General features: G+C 42.6%; 1 protein-coding gene across 1 annotated transcript; it reads right to left on the minus strand.

The window, feature by feature from the left end:
• LOC106566041 (sodium-coupled monocarboxylate transporter 1) lies at window positions 1–25,489 on the minus strand. The gene is made up of 15 exons (XM_014133849.2): window positions 24,273–25,489; window positions 23,025–23,090; window positions 22,718–22,769; window positions 21,584–21,651; window positions 18,080–18,234; window positions 17,839–17,979; window positions 17,602–17,731; window positions 17,303–17,391; window positions 12,900–13,012; window positions 12,605–12,672; window positions 12,425–12,511; window positions 12,013–12,206; window positions 8,386–8,495; window positions 7,910–7,995; window positions 1–888 (listed from the first exon to the last, which is right to left on the minus strand). Exons 1-15 carry the CDS (start codon window positions 24,627–24,629, stop codon window positions 763–765), a joined length of 1,842 nt encoding a protein of 613 aa, XP_013989324.1. The 5' UTR covers window positions 24,630–25,489; the 3' UTR covers window positions 1–762.
• Window positions 25,490–25,863: the final 374 nt, after the last annotated feature.

Here is a 25,863-nt window from a genome sequence, read left to right on the forward strand (position 1 = left end):
TGCATTTCAGCACAATCTTTATATCCACAAAATTAATATTACATACTGTAAAATGTCTCATATCAGCCTAAAGTGCTGTAAACACAAAATAAATATGATTACATATGAACTGCATATGCTTATTTGTACTGACAATTAAGTTAGATTCACATTATTATATATTGTTTTATCTTAACACATGGTTGAAAAGTCCTACCTTACAACAAGTGCTGTATACATTAAAATATTGCTTTACATTGCAGTACCCTTCCATGGCCTAGGTCAGGGATGCTCAACTACTATTTGGGAAGGTCTGGCCACAAACATTTCCTAGGTGGCTGGATGGATATTGTAATTTATTGGGATAGTAACAAACCACCTCACAACACATGGGATCCTAAACTGTTCACACCCCTCTTGTTGGTTTAGAGAACATTTAACAGTTTTAAAGCTCATTTCCTGCAATTCTACACATTTTGCCATGTCTTATGTGTGTTCATATGATACTTTAATGACTCCACAAAATCAATGGAGCCCCCTGGGTGTCGAGGCACTTCGGCAAGTAATCTTGCTATGATAACTATAAGATTTAGATAGCTGGTTAGCCTAACATACATGAGCTAACTAGTTGATCAACTGGATCAACCTGCATTATTACACACTTGGGGTTCCTTCTCTTAGTAATGAATTTCGTTACGATAAAACTAGAATGGAAAGGTGAGAGGAAAAATCATTCTCTTGGAGCACTCCAGTTGACAGAGTGCATTTAGCATGGTGGCAGCATCACATTTTAGTGACCTTCTCCACATCCTTCTCCACAATGTTAAACTGAGGGTCTTGGAATCCAGCGTTGTTTGATCCCTTCTTCAGCTTTGACCCAGCCTTTTCATTTATCTCTGGTTCTGATGCCTGCAGAAGACACACAAAGACCACACAGGGAGCCAGTTAACACAGACACATAACATTTAATACAGCTGTAGGCCTACGGTATGAGAGAGAGAGAGAGAGAGAGAGAGAGAGAGTCATGCTCAACATGAGCTCCTGATATATTCATATTTTTTTGTTTTTAGAATGAGATAAACACTCTAATCGAAAAATAATTCCAGACAAGAAGTGATGAACAACAAGTCTATTCATTCAGAATAGAAAAAAAGTAACTTTGCGTCTCAAGTTAAGAAGTTTTGACTCTAGCTAGCTAGCTACACAACAAAGACCTAGCCAGCAGGCTAGCAAGCTAGCCAGAAGAAACGAGCTAGAACAAACCTAGCAAGGGGTGTTAATACAACTACATCAAACAACCAAACTGAGTGAGTAAACCAAAAAGGAGCACGGACTAACTTTAAACATATCTTCTGTTTTTTGGTGTTAAGATTTGTCACTCTTTTTGCTGGTTTTTGAACTAAATTAGCGCTAGCTAGCAACAGCAGCAGACAAACACACCGGTTGCTATGGCAACGGGGCAGCAGAACAGAGCAGCAGCTGTAGTAGCAGAGCCCACAGGCATCATGTCCCCACTCCCCTTCAGCGCTGAATCCATTCCCTACCCTCCAGAGGCCAAAAATGACACAATGAGGAAAACTTTTAAACAGACACTACGAAAGGGGAGGCCAGAACCCCTTTTTGCAGACCTCTACAAAAACGGTGATGTGACATTTTTACATTTTAGTCATTTAGCAGACACTCTTATCCAGAGCGACTTACAGTAGTGAATCCATACATTTCATACATTATTATTATTATTTTTTGTACTGGCCCCCCGTGGAAATCAAACCCACAACCCTGGCGTTGCACACACCATGCTGGCGTTGCAAACACCATGCTCAACCAACTGAGCCACAGGGAAGACTAATTAACAAAATTTGCGTTACATTCAGGTAGTCCCTTCATCCCTGTTTCCAATTTTTCTTTTTTACCCCTTTTCCTCCCCAATTGGTAGGTAAAATCTTGTCCCATGTGAGTAATCTCATCTTCCTCACTGACCAGCCAAATGCATGGCGCTCAACAGTGTGCTGTCACTGCCCATCCATAAAGAAAGAGGGAATCTGTAATGGGTGGAAGCTGAAAATCAAAGAGACAGACGACCCTGACAGCACCATGATAACAATCAACCTCTACAAGACTGGGACTGTCATGGTGCAAGGTAAGATTAGGCTGTTTGAAACAGACTTTCAGACCATTAAGGAGAGAGCGGAGAGAGAGAAGGACAACATCAGTGACATGCCCTTCCACAAGACAAACTCCACCAGCACCACCCTCATCCCTACTATCCCCATCCAAAAAGGCACATCCAGCACCTCTCTTCCCACCATAGTGGAGGACACGCCCCAGGAGGAGAGCAACCCCCTCAGTGCAGAGCAGGCTCAGGCCCTCCTCACCACCATGGCTGCCATGAGGGATGAGTTCACCAAACTGGAGGGGGAGGTGGTCCTGCTCAGGGAGAGCGTGAGCAAACAGCAACCAGACATCCTCACCTTAGAGGAGCTCCTAACCAAGGTGCGGACAGAGCAGGACAGCAGCCTTGCAACACAGCTGAAAGAGGTTCAGCAAGAGAGAGACGGACTCAAGAGAGAGCTGGCTGATCTAACAAAGGAGGTGAGAGAGCACCAAAAAGACAGGCAGAGCAGTAATAGCGATCTGACCTCACTAAGAGAGGAGCTGCAGGAGAAAAAGAGAACAGAGGACAGGCTGCAGGAGAGAAAGAGAACAGAGGACAGGCTGCAGGAGAGAAAGAGAACAGAGGACAGGCTGCAGGAGAGAAAGAGAACAGAGGACAGGCTGCAGGAGAAAAAGAGAACAGAGGACAGGCTGCAGGAGAAAAAGAGAACAGAGGACAGGCTGCAGGAGAAAAAGAGAACAGAGGACAGGCTGCAGGAGAAAAAGAGAACAGAGGACAGGCTGCAGGAGAGAAAGAGAACAGAGGACAGGCTGCAGGAGAGAAAGAGAACAGAGGACAGGCTGCAGGAGAGAAAGAGAACAGAGGACAGGCTGCAGGAGAGAAAGAGAACAGAGGACAGGCTGCAGGAGAGAAAGAGAACAGAGGACAGGCTGCAGGAGAGAAAGAGAACAGAGGACAGGCTGCAGGAGCAGCTAGATCACCACTCTATGACCTGCCTTCACACAGCAGAGGAGCCCAGCTCAACCAGCCAGGCTTCCCCAGCCCTGCCTGCTGCACCCCTCCTCCCCAGCCCACAGAACAGCCTTCCACTGACAGCGGCACCGGCACAGACCAGCCACACCCCAGCTCCAACACCCACCAACCACTTTTTAGCCTTAAAACCTCTTACATCTAGACGTTCCGCTAGCGGAACACCTGCTCCAATATCCAATGATAGGCGTGGCGCGAATTACAAATTCCTCAAAAATACAAAAACTTCAATTTTTCAAACATATGACTATTTTACAGCATTTTAAAGACAAGACTCTCCTTTATCTAACCACACTGTCCGATTTCAAAAAGGCTTTACAGCGAAAGCAAAACATTAGATTATGTCAGCAGAGTACCCAGCCAGAAATAATCAGACACCCATTTTTCAAGCTAGCATATAATGTCACAAAAACCAAAACCACAGCTAAATGCAGCACTAACCTTTGATGATCTTCATCAGATGACACACCTAGGACATTATGTTATACAATACATGCATGTTTTGTTCAATCAAGTTCATATTTATATCAAAAAACAGCTTTTTACTTAGCATGTGACAGAGGACTAGCATTCGACCGAACACTGCCGGTGAATTTACTAAATTACTCACGATAAACGTTCACAAAAAGCATAACAATTATTTTAAGAATTATAGATACAGAACTCCTCTATGCACTCGATATGTCCGATTTTAAAATAGCTTTTCGGTGAAAGCACATTTTGCAATATTCTCAGTAGATAGCCCGGCATCACAGGGCTAGCTATTTAGACACCCAGCAAATTTAGCACTCACCAAAGTCAGATTTATTATAAGAAAAATGTTATTACCTTTGCTGTCTTCGTCAGAATGCACTCCCAGGACTTCTACTTCAATAACAAATGTTGGTTTGGTTCAAAATAATCCATAGTTATATCCAAATTAGCATGTGACGTTCAGAACTAGCATACCCACCGAACACTTCCTGTGAATTTACTAAATTACTCACGATAAACGTTCACAAAAAACATAACAATTATTTTAAGAATTATAGATACAGAACTCCTTTGTGCAATCGAGGTGTCCGATTTTAAAATAGTTTTTCGGTGAAAGCACATTTTGCAATATTCTGAGTAGATAGCCCAGCCATCACGGCTAGCTATTTAGGCACCCACCAAGTTTAGCCCTGACCAAACTCCGATTTACTATTAGAAAAGTTTGATTACCTTTGGTGTTCTTCGTCAGAATGCACTCCCAGGACTGCTACTTCAATAACAAATGTTGGTTTGGTTCAAAATAATCCATTGTTATATCCAAATAGCGGCGTTTTGTTCGTGCGTTCAAGACACTATCCGAAGTGTAAATAAGGGTCACGAGCATGGCGCATTTCGTGACAAAAGATTTCTAAATATTCCATTACCGTACTTCGAAGCATGTCAACCGCTGTTTAAAATCAATTTTTATGCCATTTTTCTCATAAAAAAAGCGATAATATTCCGACCAGGAATCTGTGTTTAGGTAAAAAGACGAAAGAAAATAAAGCATGGGGTCGACTCGGGCACGAGCCTGAGTCTCACAGTACTGTGACCAGCCACTATCCAAACGCGCTACTTCTTTTCAGCCAGAGCCTGCAAAGCCACGATTCAGCTTTTTGCCGCCTTCTGAGAGCCCATGGGAGCCGTAGGAAGTGTCACGTAACAGCAGAGATCCCCTGTATTGGATAGAGATAATCGAGAAGGGCAAGAAATTGTCAGACAGGGCACTTCCTGCATGGAATCTTCTCAGGTTTTGGCCTGCCAAATTAGTTCTGTTATACTCACAGACACCATTCAAGCAGTTTTAGAAACTTTGGAGTGTTTTCTATCCAAAGCTAATAATTATATGCATATTCTAGTTTCTGGGCAGGAGTAATAATCAGATTAAATCGGGTACGCTTTTTATCCGGCCGTGAAAATACTGCCCCCTAGCCATAACAGGTTAACATTCTCCATCAGCAACGAAGGTGTAAATTTGGCCATTTGAAACATAAACTTTATATTAGACAAATTAGCCTCCTTAGCTTATCTAAAGAAGCATAAGAGCAAACCAGAAGTAACAGAAAATGAAAAATGGTTTGATAATGATTGCAAAAATCTAAGAAAGTAATTGAGAAATATATCTAATCAAAAACACAGAGAACCAGACAACAAAAATATACACCTTCAATATGGGGAAACACTGAAGCAATACAAACACACCCTAAGAACAAAAAAGGAAAAGCACATTAGAAAACAGCTGGATCTAATTGAGGAATCCATAGAATAATAATTGGAATAAATTAAACAAACCTCATCAGGAGGAATTGGCTATGCAAAATGGGGATATGTGGAGAAATCACTTTGCAAATCTCTACAGCAATATAACAAAGAGCCCAGAACAAAAAGATATACAGGAAAAATTACAAATCCATGAATCAGCAGTCAATGACTATCAGAATCCTGTGGATACCCCAATTACAGAAGAAGAATTATTGGAAAAATGACGCATTCTCCAACCCAAAAAGGCCTGTGGTGCTGATGGTATTTTAAATGAAATGATCAAATATACAGACCACAAATTCAAATTGGCTATACTCAAACTCTTCAGCATTATCCTCACTGCAGGTATTTTCCCCAATATTTGGAACCAGGGATTGATCACACCAATCTATAAAAATGGAGACAAATTTGACCCAAATAATTACAGAGGAATTTGCGTTAACAGCAACTTGGGGAAAATTCTCTGCAGTATTATAAATAGCAGACTACACCATTTCCTTGACGAACACAACGTACTGAGCAGAAGCCAGATTGGATTTCAAAAAAAATTATCGTACAACAGACCACATTTACACCCTCCACACTCTAATTGACAAACAAGTAAACCAAAACAAAGGCAAAATCTACTCGTGTTTTGTAGATTTCAAGAAAGCATCTGATACAATTTGCCACGAAGGTCTTTTTTATAAACTAATAGAAAGTGGTATTGGAGGGAAAACATATGATGTTATTAAATCAATGTACGGTTAAAATGCGGTTAAAATTGGCAACAAGCAAACATACTTCTTCTCTCAGGGACGGGGAGTGAAACAGGGCTGCCCAATAAGTCCAACACTATTTAACATCTACATTAATGAATTGGCATAAACATTAGAAGAATCGGAAGCACCTGGTATCAGCCTACACAACACTGAAATCAAGTGTCTGCTGTACGCAGATGACCTGGTGCTGCTGTCTCCCACTAAAGAGGGATTACAGCAGCACCTAGATCGTCTTCACAGGTTCTGTCAGACCTGGGCTCTGACCGTTAACCTAAAAAAAACAAATATAATGATATTCCAAAAAATGTCCTGAAATCAGGATGACAAATATAAATTCTATTTGGACACAGTTCTATTAGAACACACCAAAAATGACACATATCTAGGACTAAATATCAGCAACACAGGTAGCTTTCACATGGCTGTGAATGAGCTGAGAGACAAAGCAAGAGCCTTCTATGCCATTAAAAGGAACATTAAAATCGAAATTCCAATTAGAATCTGGCTCAAAATTTTCCAATCGGTTATAGAACCAATTGCTTTATATGGCAGTGAAATATGGGGTCCACTCTCTAATAATGAATTCACCAAATGGGACCAACATCCAATTGAAATACTGCATGCAGAGTTTTGCAAGACTGTATTGCAAGTGCAAATAAAAACTCAAAATAACGCATGTAGAGCAGAATTGGGCCAATACCCCCTCCTCATTCGAATAGAAAAAATAGGCATAAAATTTTACAACCAACTAAAAACAAGTGACCCCAAAACATTCCATCACACAGCTCTACAATGTCAAGAGATGAAACCAGAGAAGAGTCCCCTCAGCCAGCTGGTTCTGAGGCTCAGTTCACAAACCCAAACCAACCCCATAGAGCCTCAGGACAGCACTCGGAAAATCTGGCCCAACCAAATCATCACAAAACAAAGATAAAAATATATCACCTATTGGAAAGACACCACAAAAAAATCTAAGTAAACAATGCTATTTGGCTCTAAACAGACAGTACTTGGTGGCAGACTATCTGACCACTGTGACTGATAGAAAACTGAGGAAAACACTGACTAGGTACAGACTCAGTGAGCACAGTCTGGCTATAGAGACTGGACGTCACAGACAAACCTGGCTGCCCAGAGAGGACAGGCTGTGCTCACTCTGCTCCAGGGGAGAGGTAAAGACAGAGCTGCATTTCCTATTACACTGTGACAAATACTCTTACCTAAGACAATATTTCTTTCCCAAAATTAAAATTCAATACAAAGAATTGGAAACTATAAAAGATGAAGAAAAAATCTAATATTTATTGGGTGAAAAGCCAAAATGTGCACTTTTGGCAGCCAAATATGTGTCCTCCTGCCACAACCTGAGGGACTGTCGATAATGTCGATAATATTTCCCATCTTGTTTTGTTTTGTCTTTCATACCATGTCATGCGTCTTCTCAGTCATGTTGACACTGGTCTACTACCATCGCTTTAATGTATTGTTGTTCTGATTAATATTGTTGTTGTAGTTGTTGTTAATGGTAATCCCATGTCCACTACTTCTATTATTATTGCTGTTGGTCCCACCATTTATTTATATATAAATATATATATTTTATATAATATATATTTTTTTCTATATGTATACTTTGACAATGTAAGTAATAATGAACTTACCATGTCAATAAAGTCAATTGAATTGAATTGAATTGAGAGAGAGAGAGAGAGAGAGGTGGGGTGAGGTGAGGTGGGTGGAGAAGCTTTACCTCTGAGTCTTTGCCACAGCCAGCGCAGAATAGATCACTTCTCCTTACAAAGAGATCTGAGCTTAGCTTCTCCTGCTTGCAGCCACCTGGACAGACAACACAGGGAGACGCCACGCTTAACTAACTGCATAAAATATCAATTTGAACCAGCCAAAGTCATTATGCCTAGTGCCAGGAATTTTTCCTTTAACAGACCTGACCAGGAACAACTAGCCCCAGAGTTAAGAGCTTAGTGGTTAAGAGCTTTGGGCCAGTAACCAAAAGGTTGCTGGTTTGAATCCCGAGCTGACTAGGTGAAAAATCTGCCTGTGCCCTTGAGCAAGGCACTTAACCCTTATAGCTCCTGTAAGTGGCTCTGGATAAGAGTGTTTGCTAAATGGCGTAAATGTCAAATGTAAAGTTTGTCCTGGTCAGGTCATGCAGTCAAAAATAATTTATATCATGCACTATGCTGTTAGGGTTGGAGGTAGCCTCACCTGTGATAGCGCTTACCACCAAGCCCACGATCACAGTCACCAAAGTGCCCAGAAGACAGAAGTACAAGTAGGACAGGGAGTACCATGAGTCTGCCAGAGCCGGACGGTCACTGTAACAAGATGAAGAGTCATACCTGAGCCTCCACTAACACAGTAGCCTTGTCAAATCAAATCAAATCTTATTTGTCACATACACGCTTAGCAGATGTTATTGTGGGTGTAGCAAAATGTTTGTGTTTCTAGCTCCAACAGTGCAGTAATATCTAACAATACACACAACCTAAAAGTATAAGAATGGCAGGACGATATTAGGACGAGCAATGTCAGAATGGCATAGACTAAAATACAGCAGAATAGAATACAGTATGAGATGAGATGAGATGAGTAAAGCAAAAATATGTAAACATTATTAGAGTGACTAGTGTTCCATTATTAAAGTGGCCAGTGATTTCAAGTCTATGTATATTGGACAGCAGCGTCTAAGGTGCAGGGTTACGTAACCGGGTGGAAGACACCTAGTGATGGCTATTTAACAGTCTGATGGCTTTGAGTTAGAAGCTGTTTTTCAGTCTCCCGGTCCCAGCTTTGATGCACCTGTACTGACCTCGCCTTCTGGATGAGAGCGGGGTTAACAGGCAGTGGCTTGGGTGGTTGTTGTCCTTGATTATCTTTTTGGCCTTCCTGTGACATCGGGTGCTGTAGGTGTACTGGAGGACAGGTAGTTTGCCCACGGTGATGCGTTGGGAAGTTGCCATACCAGGCGGTGATACAGCCGAACAGGATGCTCTCAATTGTGAATCTATAAAAGTTTGTGAGTATTTTAGGTGTCAAGCCAAATGTCTTCAGCCTCCTGAGGATGAAGAGGCACTGTTGCGCCTTCTTCACCACACTGTCTGTGTGGGTGGACCATTTCAGTTCGTCAGTGGTGTACGCCGAGGGACTTGAAGCTTTTCACCTGCTCCACTGCTTCCCGTTGATTTGGATAGGGGCGTGGCTCCCTCTGCTTTTTCCTGAAGTCCACGATCAGCTCCTTTGTTTTGTCGACATTGAGTGAGAGGTTATTTTCCTGGTGATCAGGCCTACTACTGTTGTGTCGTCTGCAAACTTGATGATTGAGTTGGAGGGGTGCGTGGCCACGCAGTCATGGGTGAACAGGGAATACAGGAGGAGGCTGAGCATGCACCCGTGTGGGGCCCCTGTGTTGAGCATCAGTGAAGAGGTGTTGTTTCCTACCTTCACCACCTGGGGGCGGCCCATCAGGAAGTCCAGGACCCAGTTGCAGAGTGTGGGGTTCAGACCCAGGGCCCCAAGCTTAATGATGAGCTTGGAGGGTATTATGGTGTTGAATGCTGAGATATAGTCAATGAACAGCATTCTTTCATAGGTATTTCTCTTGTCCAGATGGAATAGGGCAGTGTGCAGTGCGATGGCGATTGCATCATCTGTGGATCTATTGGGGTGATAAGTAAATTGAAGTGGGTCTACGGTGTCAGGTAAGGTAGAGGTGATATGATCCTTAACTTGCCCCTCAAAGAACTTCATGATGAGAAAAGTGAGTGCTACGGGGAGATAGTCATTTAGTTCAGTTACCTTTGCTTTTTTGGGAACAGGAACAATGGTGGACATCTTGAAGCAAGTGGGGACAGCAGACTGGGATAGGGAGAGATTGAATATGTCCTCAAACACTCAAGCCAGCTGGTCTAGGCCGGCAGCCTTGTGAGGGCTAACACGCATAAATCTCTTACTCACTTCGGCCACAGAGAAGGAGAGCCCACAGTCCTTGATAGCGGTCCACGTCGGTGGCACTGTGTTATCCTCAAAGCGGGCGAAGAAGGTGTTTAGCTTGTTCGGAAGCAAGACATCGGTGTCCGTGATGTGGCTGGTTTTCCCTTTGTAGTCTGTGGTTGTCTGTAGACCCTGCCACATCCGTCTCGTGTCTGAGCCATTGAATTGCGACTCCACTTTGACTCTATACTGATGTTTTGACTGTTTAATTGCCTTACAAAGGGAATAACTACACAGTTTGTATTCTGCCATATTCCCAATCACCTTGCCATGGTTAAATGCGGTGGTTCGCGCTTTCAGTTTTGCTGCCATCTATGCACGGTTTCTGGTCAATGTAGGTTGTAATAGTCACAGTGGGTACAACATCTCCTATACACTTCCTGATAAACTCAGTCACCATATCAGTATATTCGTCAATGTTATTCTCTGAGGCTACCCGGAACATATCCCAGTCCGGATGATCAAAGCAATCTTCAAACGTGGATTCCGATATGTCAGACCAGCATTGAATAATCCTTAGCACCGTTACTTCCTATTTGAGTTTCTGCTAATAGGAAGGGAGGAGAAAATGGAGTCATTATCAGATTTGCAGAAGGGAGGGCAGGGGAGGGCCTTGTAGGCATCCCGGAAGCTGGAGTAGCAGTGGTCGAGTGTTTTAGCAGCACGAGTACTACAGTCAATGTGTTGATAGAACTTCGGTAGTGTTTTCCTCAAATTTGCTTTGTTAAAATCCCAAGCTACAATAAATGCGGCCTCAGGTTATGTGGTTTCCGGTTTGCGTAAAGTCCAGTGAAGTTCTTTGAGGGCCGTCGTGGTGTCAGCTTGAGGGGGAATATACACGGCTGTGACTATAACCGAAGAGAATTCTCTTGGGAGGTAATACGGTCGGCATTTGATTGTGAGGTATTCCAGCCTTCCCTGTAGCTCAGTTGGTAGAGCATGGTGTTTGCAACACCAGGGTTGTGGGTTCGATTCCCACGGGGGGCCAGCAAAGAAAAAAAAAAAAAAAAAAAAAAAATGTATGAGTTGTATGAAATGTATGCATTCACTACTGTAAGTCGCTCTGGATAAGAGCGTCTGCTAAATGACTAAAATGTAAATGTAGGTTGGGTGAACAAAAGGACTTGAGTTGCTGTATGTTATCACAATCACACCATTAGTGGTTACTCATGAAACATACACCCTTGCCTTTCTTCTTCCCGGAGAGTTCTTTAATCCTGTTGATGCGATATACTGAGAACACAGCTAGCTGAGAACCCTGAGCTCGTCTAATTTATTGTCCAGAGACTGAACATTAGAGAGTAATATACACGGATGCGGTGGATGGTGTGCGGCCCTCCTGAGTTGGCCTAGAAGTCCACTCCGAATACCTCTTCTCGTCGGCTGTGTTTTGGATCAGCCTCTGGAATCAATTAATTTGCCCTGGGGGGTACGAACAAAGAATCCAATTTGGGAAAGTCGTATTCCCGGTCGTAATGCTGGTGAGTTACCGCCACTCTGATATTCAAAAGTTCTTTCAGGTGTATGTAATAATACAAAACATTTCCTTGGATAATAATGTAAGAAATAACACAAAAAAATAAATACTACAAAGTTGCTTAGTAGCTAGAAGCAGAACTGCCCTATCTGTCGGCGCCATCTTGTGAAACCAGACTGAGCGCTGCATTGACGTTTTCATTCAGTGAAACAGAATGTGAGCTCGCAAGATCAGGCTGGTTCAACAAGGCTGCTAACCCATAGTTAGCTATAAGCACCATAAGACTCTGGAATAAAATTGTGCACTATATGTGGAATAGGGTGGCTTTGAAGACAGTGATTATAAAGTGACCTCGAGTAACTCACTCAGGCAGAGGAGTCAGTGTTACTGCACTAGTCCATGGGGCAAGGGTGGTGTAGTTCAGGTCCTGTGTGCGGTTACAGCCTGCCACACTGATTGGCAGGGGGTTGGTTTTATCAGCTAAGGGTGGGTATATCTGAGCTCCAATCCCCACCCACAGGGTAATAACAAGGCCCACAATCAGCCCTGTGAGTCCCCCCTGCAATGCACAAGGAAGCCGTCTCAGTGTCACCCATAAAGATACATTACATTTCTATGTCCTATTGTCTAACGTTGTTTTGTATTCAACAACCAAAATCTTTGTATGTCAGAACATTTATAGGGTTACTGGTTAGTAATATATCTTTGAGTAAATTAGTAAATCATTCTTTAAGTATGAATAATGAAAGTGATATGAATAAGATGTGGGATACCTACTGTTGAGTTTGCTGTGCACCAGAACATGCCTAAGAGGTAAAGCCCAAGTAGAGGGCCACTGATCATTCCAAATATGGACAGGGCTGCCTGAAAAGAGACAACGTTAGAGACAAAGTAGAGGTGACAACTACCAGACAGCAGGTGGCGTTACGGAGTCACTTCTGATTATAGTTTTCCTACCTGCAGAATGCTCCCCATCAGTGAAGCTATTGCAGCCATCCCAATGCACAAAAATCCGAAGAAAACACCTGGAATAGGTGCAAAGGTAATTAAATATTCCATACACATTTCATGATTATAAATATATTTCAATGCAAAGTATTTTTCCATGCAAATAATTTTTCCATGCAAAGTATTGACATATAATGTACATACCTCAGCAAATGTCAAACTGACCTTTATTTGTGAGACATTACTATTTGAATGAACCCAGATATAATTGTGTCTTATACACAGTGTTTTGTGTGAAACTCACTGAGGCCCATGTTCATCCAGGTCACCTGTTTATCTGTCAGGTTTTTGTACACTGGCCTGATGAAGTCCTCCACAGTGACAGCCACCAGTGCATTGATGCTGGAGGACACAGTACTGAAACAGACGCAATGATGAGGCAAAGAGAAAGAGGAGGAATTGTCCTTTGTCTGCAGGGAACTCATGGTTAAACACATTCATTGGTAGTGTCATGACGTTGCCCTCTTTGAGTATAGCGAGCACAGTTGACCCCCTCCCCCTCTACCATCCCCCTACTTCTGCACCATCTCCCTCTGTCTCCTACACCCAGGCTGCTGTGGTCAGAAGGCGGTCGTAAATTCCAAAGGGAATGTCCTGCCTCACAGGCCACAATTTTGAGACAGGGTGGTTTCATGGAGAGACAAAGGAATTCTTCCAACTCACAGGACGGGAGAACCGAACGACATTTATGTTCTGAAGAAGGTATAAAAGATCGGTGAAGAATCCAGCTACGAACTGGTCCGCTTGGTACAATTTTATGGAACTCATGAGAGACAAGATTGCCATATTACCATAATAATGTTTATATAATAGCCTCAGCTACGAGACTTACATCTAAATGGCTGTATACAATTAATGAATAAGGATAAACCTATTTGGAATATGTTGAGATGCTATGTACTGATGTTAATGTGAGAGAATTGTATTTCTGTTCAAAGCTTAACTAAGTCACCGGCACGCTGCCAGGGACACAGACAGGACAAGGCGTCATGTGACAGCCTTTTCTACGTTCAGTATATGAACCCCCACCCAGAATTTCTTTCTTCAGACCAGCTTACCTCGAGAAGAGAGAGCCAAGGTTTGACCATGCATTCCTCTACTGAACTTTAACCATACCACGTGGTTAAACTTTTAGACTATTGATCCCGACAGAATAATTACAAGTCTTTGATATTAATTACTAGTCTGCAGCTAGAAATTCGGTATCATTGAACGCGAAGACCGACGAAACATCCATTCTACAACGACATTAATGAATGTCGCTTTGAAAGAACCATTCTAACCGAGAGAGAGAGAGAGAGAGAGAGGACGAAACTCTCCAACAAAGATCACAATGACGCACTGAGCGTAAATATATATATTGATTGCAATTGTTTCCGAATGAGTGAGCGTTCATGTGCAAAGGATTAGCATATAAATTGTTAATATTTATCAACTCTGTTGTGCCTCCTCAGCTGCCCTTTATCACCCTTTGTTTAACCTGTTTAGGATAGGGGGCAGTATTTTCACGGCCGGATAAAAAACGTACCCGATTTAATCTGGTTATTACTCCTGCCCAGAAACTAGAATATGCATATAATTGTTTGATATGGATAGAAAACACCCTAAAGTTTCTAAAACTGTTTGAATGGTGTCTGTGAGTATAACAGAACTCATATGGCAGGCCAAAACCTGAGAAGATTCTAAACAGGAAGTGCCCTCTCTGACCATTTCTTGGCCTTCTATACCCTCTTTATCGAAAACAGAGGATCTCTGCTGTAACGTGACATTTTATAAGACTCCCATAGGCTCTCAGAAGGCGCCAGAACGTTGAATGATGACTCTGCAGTCCCTGGCTGAAAAACAGTAGCGCATTTGGATAGTGGTCGATCTGAGAACAATGAAACGGGTGCGCGCGTGCACGTGAAGAGTCCATTTTATATTTTCAGTCTTTGAACGAAAACAACGTCGCCCGGTCGGAATATTATCGCTATTTTACGAGAAAAATCGCATAAAAATGTATTTTAAACAGCGTTTGACATGCTTCGAAGTACGGTAATGGAATATTTAGAATTTTTTTGTTACGATATGCGCCGGCGTGTCACCCTTCGGATAGTGTCTTGAATGCAAGAACAAACGCAGCTATTTGGATATAACTATGGATTATTTGGAACCAAACCAACATTTGTTGTTGAAGTAGAAGTCCTGGGAGTGCATTCTGACGAAGAACAGCAAAGGTAATCCAATTTTTCTTATAGTAAATCTGAGTTTGGTGAGTGCCAAACTTGGTGGGTATCAAAATAGCTAGCCATGATGGCCGGGCTATCTACTCAGAATATTGCAAAATGTGCTTTCACCGAAAAGCTATTGTGGTTAGATAAAGGAGAGTCTTGTCTTTAAAATGGTGTAAAATAGTCATATGTTTGAAAAATTGAAGTTTTGGGATTTTGGAGGAATTTGTAATTCGCGCCACGCCCTATCATTGGATATTGGAGCGGTGTTCCGCTAGCGGAACATCTAGATGTAAGAGGTTTTAACCTGTTAGGGCTAGGGGGCAGTATTGACACGGCCGGATAAAAAACGTACCCGATTTAATCTGGTTACTACTCCTGCCCAGTAACTAGAATATGCATATAATTATTGGCTTTGGATAGAAAACACCCTAAAGTTTCTAAAACTGTTTGAATGGTGTCTGTGAGTATAACAGAACTCAAATGGCAGGCCAAAACCTGAGAAGATTCCATGCAGGAAGTGGCCTGTCTGACAAGTTGTGTTTCATCTTGGCTCTTTTTATTGAAGACTGAGGATCTTTGCTCTAACGTGACACTTCCTACGGCTCCCATAGGCTCTCAGAGCCCGGGAAAAAGCTGAACGATATCGAGGCAGCCTCTGGCTGAAACACATTATCGCTTTTGGCAAGTGGCCGATCAGAGTACTATGGGCTTAGGCGCGTGCCCGAGTCGACCGAATGCTTTATTTTCTTTCGTCTGTTTACCTAAACGCAGATTCCCGGTCGGAATATTATCGCTTTTTTATGAGAAAAATTGCATAAAAATTGATTTTAAACAGCAGTTGACATGCTTCGAAGTACGGTAATGGAATATTTAGATTTTTTTTGTCACGAATTGCTCCATGCTCGTCACCCTTATTTACCCTTTCGGATAGTGTCTTGAACGCGCAAACAAAACGCCGCTGTTTGGATATAACTATGGATTATTTTGAACCAAACCAACATTTGTTATTGAAGTAGAAGTCCTGGGAGTGCATTCTGACGAAGACAGCAAAGGTAATAACATTTTTCTTATAGTAAATCTGACTTTGGTGAGTGCTAAATTTGCTGGGTGTCTAAATAGCTAGCCCTGTGATGCCGGGCTATCTACTGAGAATATTGCAAAATGTGCTTTCACCGAAAAGCTATTTTAAAATCGGACATATCGAGTGCATAGAGGAGTTCTGTATCTATAATTCTTAAAATAATTGTTATGCTTTTTGTGAACGTTTATCGTGAGTAATTTAGTAAATTCACCGGCAGTGTTCGGTCGGAATGCTAGTCACATGCTAGTCACATGCTAATGTAAAAAGCTGTTTTTTGATATAAATATGAACTTGATTGAACAAAACATGCATGTATTGTATAACATAATGTCCTAGGGTTGTCATCTGATGAAGATCATCAAAGGTTAGTGCTGCATTTAGCTGTGGTTTGGGTTTATGTGACATTATATGCTAGCTTGAAAAATGGGTGTCTGATTATTTCTGGCTGGGTACTCTGCTGACATAATCTAATGTTTTGCTTTTGTTGTAAAGCCTTTTTGAAATCGGACAGTGTGGTTAGATTAATGAGAGTCTTGTCTTTAAAATGGTGTAAAATAGTCATATGTTTGAAAAATTGAAGTTTTTGCATTTTTTAGGTTTTTGAATAACGCGCCACGGGATTACACTGGCTGTTACGTAGGTGGGACGATTTGGTGCCACCTACCCTAGAGAGGTTAACAAGCCGCCATGCCAGCTTAGCCCACTAGGGCACATTCCTCTACCATTGCTTTGTAACGATACCTACTGTTTTGTATGCTTTCTGTGAATTACTTAGTTTAGTAAATAAATGATTTTAAGACAATTGATGTATTGATGACTTAGTGAAGACTGGGTTCGTGCAGATAACAACAATTCACGACGTTTGGAATGAGACTGGACGCGAGGTAATAACACATCATTAAAACAAGAAGATAATAGATCAGATCTTATAATATAAAATATAATGTTATAATATCTGACAGTTATATTAGGAAAATTATAACTGTGTAATCTGAATATTTTCCTTGGTGCCATGACCTCCTAGTTAATTACAGTTACACGATTAATCAGTTAATCGCGTAATAATAATTACAGAGAGTTATTTGATAAACATGTCTTCAAGTTAATGATGCCCAAAGACACGACTGTAGGTTAGTTGTAAAAGTAGTGGAAGATTGCATGCATTTGTTAGTGTATACCAGCCATACGCAATAAGCGGACCGCGGTCTGGTTCCGGATCCAGAACGGGGAGGGGTTGCGAGGTAGGGGTTTGTTACTATGCTGATAAGTGACTATATCTATCCCGATCTTTTCCACCTGGAAGATTTGTGTCAGCGGACCTTCTCTATTTGAGTTCCGCTGGAGAATACTCACCTCAGTGTACCACTGTATGCTGCCGCAACAAACAACCCAGGGACTCCAGGATAGGCTGCCAGGATGTCCATTACCAGGTATGGAAGCAGCTTGTTTACACACACACACACACACACACAACACACACTATTAATCCCACACACAGTCCTGTCCAATTCACACATACATATTAATACACACTTGTACATGTGTGAAATAGGACAAATATAAGCACCCACCCACTAACATTCAATAACACTGCCATCGTGCAGCACTGTCCATGCCTGTGTAAGAGCCATAGCTGTCTTACATTTACTGACCTGATCAAGTGCCCCTACATCACCATTAGTGAGTGGATCACAGTTCTTGTAAATGGAGTACATGGTGAGGCCGGAGAACACTGCTAAGCTCACAGTCACCCAGAGACCAATCATATTCACATACAGTGACCTGAGGATTTTAAAGAAAGCCGACATGGAACAAACACTCATATTGCTATTCTTCAATCACAGCTTTTCCTGTATGTTATGACTGTGGAAGGTAGGAGTGCCACTCACAGTTTGGCTTGAGTTAGGGTTTTGCAGGAGATGTAACGCTGCACCTGGGACTGGTTGATGGAGTAGATGGACGCCCACATCACACTGCCACCAACCACGATTGTCCAGAACGTGTGACGCTTCAAAGGGTCTGGATCAAAACTGCATTAGAAGGTATTAAAGTGAAAATGCTCAGCTAACTATGAGGAGTCATACTGTGGTGGTAATTAATCCCTGCATGACGTGTGGACATTTTACTTACTCAAAAAGGTTGAGCCTGCCTCCTTGGTAGCAGTCATCCCAGATCTTCCCCAGACCTCCCTGGATGACAGCCCCCCTGGCGATGACGGCCACGAAGCCTGCTAACATGATCACCATCTGGAACACGTCTGTCCATATGACCGCCTTCAGACCTCCCTGAGAACCACAATGCAACATGGAGTCAGGGGAAGGAAGGTATGCTGCAACCTCATGTGCACCAAAGAGGTTTGTTCATGTGTAGGTTAAAGTGTGTTCCCTGACCCTGTGACCTGACCAGGAAAAAACTGGACCCTTTTCCCATAACTGGGGCTGAGAATTTTCCCTGCATGAACATGTCATGGGGTCAGGAAAAACTCCTGGCCCTGGGCAAAGATTTCTTTCTGTAATGAGTCCGAAGAGAAGGATATACTGCTTTTTCGAGACAAGGCCCAAGTCCCTGTCATCCGCGTGAAGAAAATACAGAGAAAATGGGGGGAGGAGGGCGGGGTGCCTTGTAAGAATTAGCCGACGAGTAGGTAAACCACCACTACCACCACTACCCTATTATTGGCCAATGTGTAATCATTGGAAAACAAACTGTACGATCTACGATTAAGACTGTCTTACCAACGGGACAATAAACACTGTAATATCTTTTGTTTCACAGAGACATGGTTAAACGATGAAACGGATAATATAGAGCTGGCTGGCTTCTCCCTTTGTCACATCTGCTCCTGCTCCTCCCCTCCGGCTTATGACGTCACCAGAGTACTAACCACCGGTCCTGGGATTCATCATTACGCACAGCTGGCATTCATTATTACGCGCACCTATGAATCATTACACCCTGCATCAGCAGGACAGAGCATATGTCTGGTAAGACGAGGGGCGGGGGTGTGTGTCTATTTGTCAATAACTGCTGTTGTGCAATTTCTAATATTAAAGAATTCTCGAGGTATTGCTCGACTGAGGTAGAGTACCTCATGATAAGCTGTAAACCACACGATCTACCAAGAGAGTTCTCATCTATATTATTCGTAGCCATCTATTTACTACCACAAACCGATGCTGGCACTAAGACCACGAGCCGTATAAGGCCATAAGCAAACAAGAAAATGCTCATCCAGAAGTGGCGCTCCTAGTGGCCGGGGACTTTAATGCATGCAAACTAAAATCCGTTTTACCTCATTTCTACCAGCATGTCACATGTGATAGCATAGACTGGAATATGTTCCAGGATTCATCCAATGACATTGAGGAGTATACCACCTCAGCTTCATCAATAAGTGCATCGACAACGTCGACCCCACAGTGACCGTACGTACATATCCCAACCAGAAGCCATGGATTACAGACAACATTCGCACAGAGCTAAAGGCTAGAGCTGCCACTTTCAAGCTAGAGCTGCCACTTGCCACTAATCCGGACGCTTATAAGAAATCCTGCTATGCCCTCACATGAAACATGAAACAGGCAAAGTGTCAATACAGGACTAAGATTGAATCCTACTACACCGGCTCTGATGCTCGTCGGATGTGGCAAGGCTTGCAAACTATTACGGACTACAAAGGGAAACCCAGATGTGAGCTGCCCAGTGATACGAGCCTACCAGACGAGATAAATGCTGTATGCTCGCTTCGAGGCATGCAACACTGAAGCATGTAAGAGAGCACCAGCTGTTCCGGACGACTGTGTGATAACGCTCTCCGTAGCCAATGTGAGAAAGATCTTTAAACAGGTCAACATTCACAAAGCCATGGGGCCAGACGGATTACCAGGACGTGTACTCAAAGCATGCACGGACCAACTGGCAAGTGTATTCACTGACACTTTCAACCTCTCCCTGACCGAGTCTGTAACATCTACATGTTTCAAACAGACCATCATACTCCCTGTTCCCAAGATAGCAAAGGTAACCTGCCTAAATGATTACCGCCCCGTAGCACTCACGTTGGTAGCCATGAAGTGCTTTGAAAGGCTGGTCATGGCTCACATCAACACCCTAGACCCACTCCAAACAGATCCACAGATGACGCAATCTCAATCGCACTCCACACTGCCCTTCCCCACCTGGACAAAATGACCACCTATGTGAGAATACTGTTCCTTGACTACAGCTCAGCGTTCAACACCATCGTACCCTCAAAGCTCATCACTAAGCTAAGGACCCTGTTACTAAACACCTCCCTCTGCAACTGGATCCTGGGCTTCCTAACGGGCCACCCCCAGGTGGTAAGGGTAGACAACAGCACATCTGCCACACTGATCCTCAACACTGGGGCCCCTCGGGGGTGCATGGATAGTCCCCCCCTGTACTCCCTGATCACCTACAACTGTGTGGCCAAGCGCGACTCCAACACCATCATTAAGTTTGTTGACGACACAACAGTGGTAGGCCTGATCAACGACAATGATGAGACAGCCTATTGGGAGGAGGTCAAAGACCTGGCATTGTGGTGCCAGGAAAACAACCTCTCCCTCAATGTGAGCAAGACAAAGGAGCTGGTCGTGGACTTTAGGAAAAGGAGGGCCGAACAGGCCCGGATTAACATCAACGGGGCTGTAGTGGAATGGGTCGAGAGTTTCAAGTTCCTTGGTGTCCACATCAACAACAAACTTTCATGGTCCAAAGACAGGCACGGCGACACCTTTTCCCCCTCAGCAGACTGAAACGATTTGGCATGGTTCCCCATATCCTCAAAAAGTTCTACAGCTGCACCATCGAGAGCATCCTGACCGGTTGCATCACTGCCTAGTATGGCCAAGTTTCCTGACGTCCGGGACCTATATACTAGGCGGTGTCAGAGGAAGGCCCAAAACATTGTCAAGACTCCAGTCACCCAAGTCATAGACTGTTTTCTCTGCTACTGCATGGCAAGCGGTACCAGAGCGCCACGTCTAGGACCAAAGGCTCCTTAATAACAGCTTCTACCCCCAAGCCATAAGACTGCTGAACAATTAATCAAATAGCCACCTGGACTATTTACATTGACCCCTCCCTTTGTTTTTACACTGCTGCTATTCGCTGTTTATTATCTAGGCATAGTCACTTTACAAATTACCTCGACTAACCTGTACCCCCGCGCATTGACTCGGTACCCCCTGTATATAGCCTCGTTATTATTATGTTATTTTATTTTGTTACTTTTGGATTTTATTAAATTTTTTTACATTAGTTTATTTAGTAAATATTTTCTTAACTCTATTTCTTGAACTGCCTTATTGGCTAAGGGCTTGTAAGTAAGCATTTCAGGGCTTCTAAGTAAGCATAAGGTTGTATTCGGCGCATGTGACAATACAATTTGATTTGATTTAATGTCTACTTGTTAAATGTTGGTAATTTCTTATTGTAAATGTGATTGTTTGTAATATATTTTAAGCTCTGTGTTGGACCCGAGAAAGATTAGCTGACGTTATGGTGTCAGCTAATTGGGATCCTAATAAATATTCAATTTTAAAATGTGTATTGTCATAGCGTGAAGGAGTTGATTGCTGATTGGTGAGTGAGATCAGATGAGCCACTGACCAGAGTGCAGTAGATGATGCACACCACCCCAGTGGCCACCAGCACTCCCCAGAGGTTCAGCCCTGTGACTGAAACACACACAAGTATAGACCCATTTACACAGCTTTTCCAAATAATACTCTACAACTGTTTCCATGAGCTGAAACAAATAGATAAACGCAACATGTCAAGTGTTGGTCACATCTTTCATGAGCTGAAATAAAAGCTCCCAAAAATGTTCAATATGCACGAAAAGCTCTCCACAAATTTGTTTACATCCCTGTTAGTGAGCATTTCTTCTTTGCCAAGATAATACATCCACCTGACAGGTGTAGCATATCAAGAAGCTGATTAAACAGCGTGATCATTACATAGGTGTACCTTGTGCTGGGGACAATAAAAGGCCACTCTAAGTGCAGTTTTGTCACACAACACAATGCCACAGATGAGGGAGTGTGCAATTGGTATGGTGGCTGCAGGAATGTCCACCAGAGCTGTTGCCAGATAATTTAATGTTAATTTCTCTACCATAAGCCGCCTTCAACATCATTTTAGAGAATTTGGCTCTACATCTAACCGGCCTCACAACCACAGACCACGTGTGTTGCGTTGTATGGGCGAGCGGTTCACTATTGTCAACATCGTGAACAGTGTGCCCCATGGTGGTGATGGGGTTATGGTATGGGCAGTCATAAGCTACGGACAGTGAACACAATTGCATTTTATCGATGGGAGGCCCATTCTTTTTAAGGTATCTGTGACCAACAGATGCATATCAGTATTCTCAGTCATGTCAAATCCATAGATTAAGGCCTAATGAATTTATTTCAATTGACTGTTTTCCTTATGAACTGTAACTCAGTAAAATCTTTGAAATTGTTGCATGTTCCGTTTATATTTTTGTTCAGTATAGATACATATGAATTCTCTGTGATATTATCACTTAGCGTAACGACATCTGCATATCCTCTTTCGTGCTGCATCAATTGATAAGCAATTAGACAATACCTTTACTGGCAGATCACAGACCAATTTAATTAGCTAAAGATTTATCATCAGTTTGGTCCAGAGATTGACCTTCTGTCATCACTCAGATAATAATATTATTTTGATTCATTTAAGGGACATTACAGAGATACTTTGCATATGACTTACTTTGATTGAGAGCAAGAGCTGGGGCGTAGATGACCATACCAGTGTACAGGGCCTGAAACCAAATCAAAAATTAGTTGGTGATGTAAACATATGCTTGATGCACATTCATAAAGAGGAATGTTTACCTTAGATGCCCAGATGGCTTCCTGAAATCAGGCAGTGGAAAAAAGGACAAGGACAGATTTTGCAATTTTTTGTAGTTATTGCATTATTGAGATTGTTGTTTCCACCATATCCTTTGGAAAACATTAGCTTCCTTAAGATCTACCCTTTTGCCCCATTTTCATGATGTTAACTGAATATTTACCGTTTGTATGATGTACATGGTGGTCCCGATCACCCGAATCAACTTGTTGAAACGCATCTCCAGATACTAGAGAGAAAATAAACATTTCAGTCAAACCTGGCCTGATTTCATTGGCTTTTTACACTTGTAAATCTTTTTTCCTAGTCAGGAAGTGATGATGAAGAAAGATTCATAGACTTTTCAGTAGTCTGTCTATCTGCAGGTCTATTCGCTTTTTTTAATCTTAATTTAAGGTTAGCATTAGGCATAAGGTTAGCAGAGTGGTTGAGGTAATTGTTAGATTTAAATCAGATTTTATGTCTTTGTGTCAATGCCAGCCAGTGAATACCCTGCAGAGCTGCCTCCAGTACATGACTCATAACAATACATCCCAACCTGCTAAATGGTTGCTTGGTGCACAAAACTAATTAAATACCTGTAATTACTTTTATGGCAACTAGTCACATATTTTTAGGAGGTAAAGTCCTCAGATGCTGAATGTAACAGATGTAACATCTTGGCACCCCTCCTGGATTAGATTGTTTTCATGGATCACTGATTAATTATTAGTTAAATTACAACTGCTGGGGGCCTCTTGAGTGGCGCAGCGGTCTAAGGCACTGCATTACTACAGATCCTGGTTCGATACCGGGCTGTGTCGCAGCCGGCCGTGACCGGGAGACCCATGAGGCGACACACAATTGGCCCAGCGTCGTCCGGGTTAAGGGAGGGTTTGGCTGGCCGGGATGTCCTTGTCCCATCACGCTCTAGCGACTCCTGTGGCGGGCCGGACGCATGGACGCTGACACAGTCGCCAGGTGTACGGTGTTTCCTCCGACACATTGGTGCGGCTGGCTTCCGGGTTAAGCATGCATTGTGTCAAGAAACAGTGCGGCTTGGCGGGGTGTTTCGGAGGACGCACGGCTCTCGACCTTCGCCTCTCCCGAGTCCGTATGGGAGTTGCAGCGATGGGACAAGACCGTAACTACCAATTGGGGAGAAAAAGGGGTAAAAAAAATACAAATAACAAAAAATACACCTGCTGGACATTTTAGAGCAAACCCTCTCATCTTCACCCCCCTAGCTGATTCATCTTAATTCATTCCTCTATACCTTTATCTCAATCCACCTTGCTTGCTGTTTGACTGATACAATGGACCCAAAGGAATCATCAAGCTATTTGCACCTCAAATGTTTTAATGTATTTGACATACTGTATATGTATTTGACCCAGGTGGGTCTGACCCAGCCTGGTATATCTTACAGTACCTCGTAAGTGCTGGTAATGCCCAGGCGGTAGAAGAGAGGGACGAAGATTTCAGCGGTGATGATGGACATGATGGCATAGGAGATGCCAAATATCCAGAAGGCCGCCCCAAACCGATAGGCCTCTGCTGGAGTGCCGATCACGGTGATGCCAGACATGAAGCTGGCAGTGAGGGACATGGCGACGGGCACCGCTGTCATCTGACGGCCCCCCAGCAGGAACTCATCGCTGCTAGTGTTCTTGCGGCCCCGGATGGCTTGGAACAGGCCGATGCCGGCCGCCCCCAGGACTGTGCCCACAAACACCACATAGTCCCACACAGAGAACGAGGCCACTGGGCCCCCTGTACCTGTCGTCATGGTTAATGACTACAGAAGAAATCCCTCCGGCAGAGACCAACACTTATCTAATCTTCACTATCTAACCACTTTCACCCACTGGTCGCCACTTAGATCTTACAGGTTGAATGTTAGGCAATGTTGCTAATGTTTAATTTCATTTCTTTCCAATGCACACTATTTTTCCTATTTACAATTTAATCAGATAAATGGTATGTGAATTACAGAACAGGTGTAGCATTGATATTTAACTTTCACTAAGTAGAAAAAGGAATGTTTGATTTGATCAAGAATGTCAAAATAAATCAATTTTGTTCAAATTGAGGCCAACCTTTTTTCAGTATTCCAAGAAAAGAAAACAATAGCAAATAAATTCTCAGTCAACTAGATAAGCACCTCAGAAATGTATTAATCCAGATAAAATGTTGGGATTATTGCAGTTCTTTGACACTTACAATAGACATCCACAATTGAAAGAAACATCCTTATACAAACGTCCTAGAATTCCAAGAACAAATGTCCAATATTCCTATTTGTTAAGTCTTCCGTACTTGTTGAGGTTGAATAAAGTTGAGAATTACTAGAAATGCATCCTCCTGTTTAGCAAGACTTCCTTGTGTAGTCCCCTTATCCTAACAAAAGCATGGAAGAACACACTCTTGGTGTCGGCTAACCATAAACACACCTTTAGTTAATCATCACCCAAGGACAAAATATACAGAATTCACTGCACTGCCTACCAAGATTCTAAAACAGAATGATCCTTATATCTGACTTGGTGAAGTGTGTTTGGCCCGCCTTCCGATCTACCAATTAATAGAATGGTTGGTATAGTTCTAGTGGTATAACACCATGTATGGTCAGCCTGACCTGTTGTGACTTTCAAAGCATGAAAAGGGTTCTGCAACAAGAAATCCTCCAGTACTTATGGACTCCAAGACCAGATTGCTCAACATTTGACTGATTAGACTTTTCAGAGAAGCAAAGTCAATTTGAGAAAAATAATGCAGTCATAGATCAGCCATAAAACATAGTCATAGGTCAGCCATAAATAAGCCATTCCATCCCATTGCACGAGTCAGTACGTTGGGAAAACAATTCTAGTACATCTAGATATAAGCACTTGTAGAAAGAGAAGACAATGTCCAGTTTTTAGGAACATATGGATACTGAATCACTCAAGGACTCAAAATGTAATGCTCCTATCCAGAGATTGCATTCATTTCAGTAACATTTGTTTTAGTGTGAAATGTTG

The sequence above is a fragment of the Salmo salar genome, chromosome ssa12, assembly GCF_905237065.1.
Source record: "Salmo salar chromosome ssa12, Ssal_v3.1, whole genome shotgun sequence".
NCBI lineage: Eukaryota > Metazoa > Chordata > Actinopteri > Salmoniformes > Salmonidae > Salmo > Salmo salar.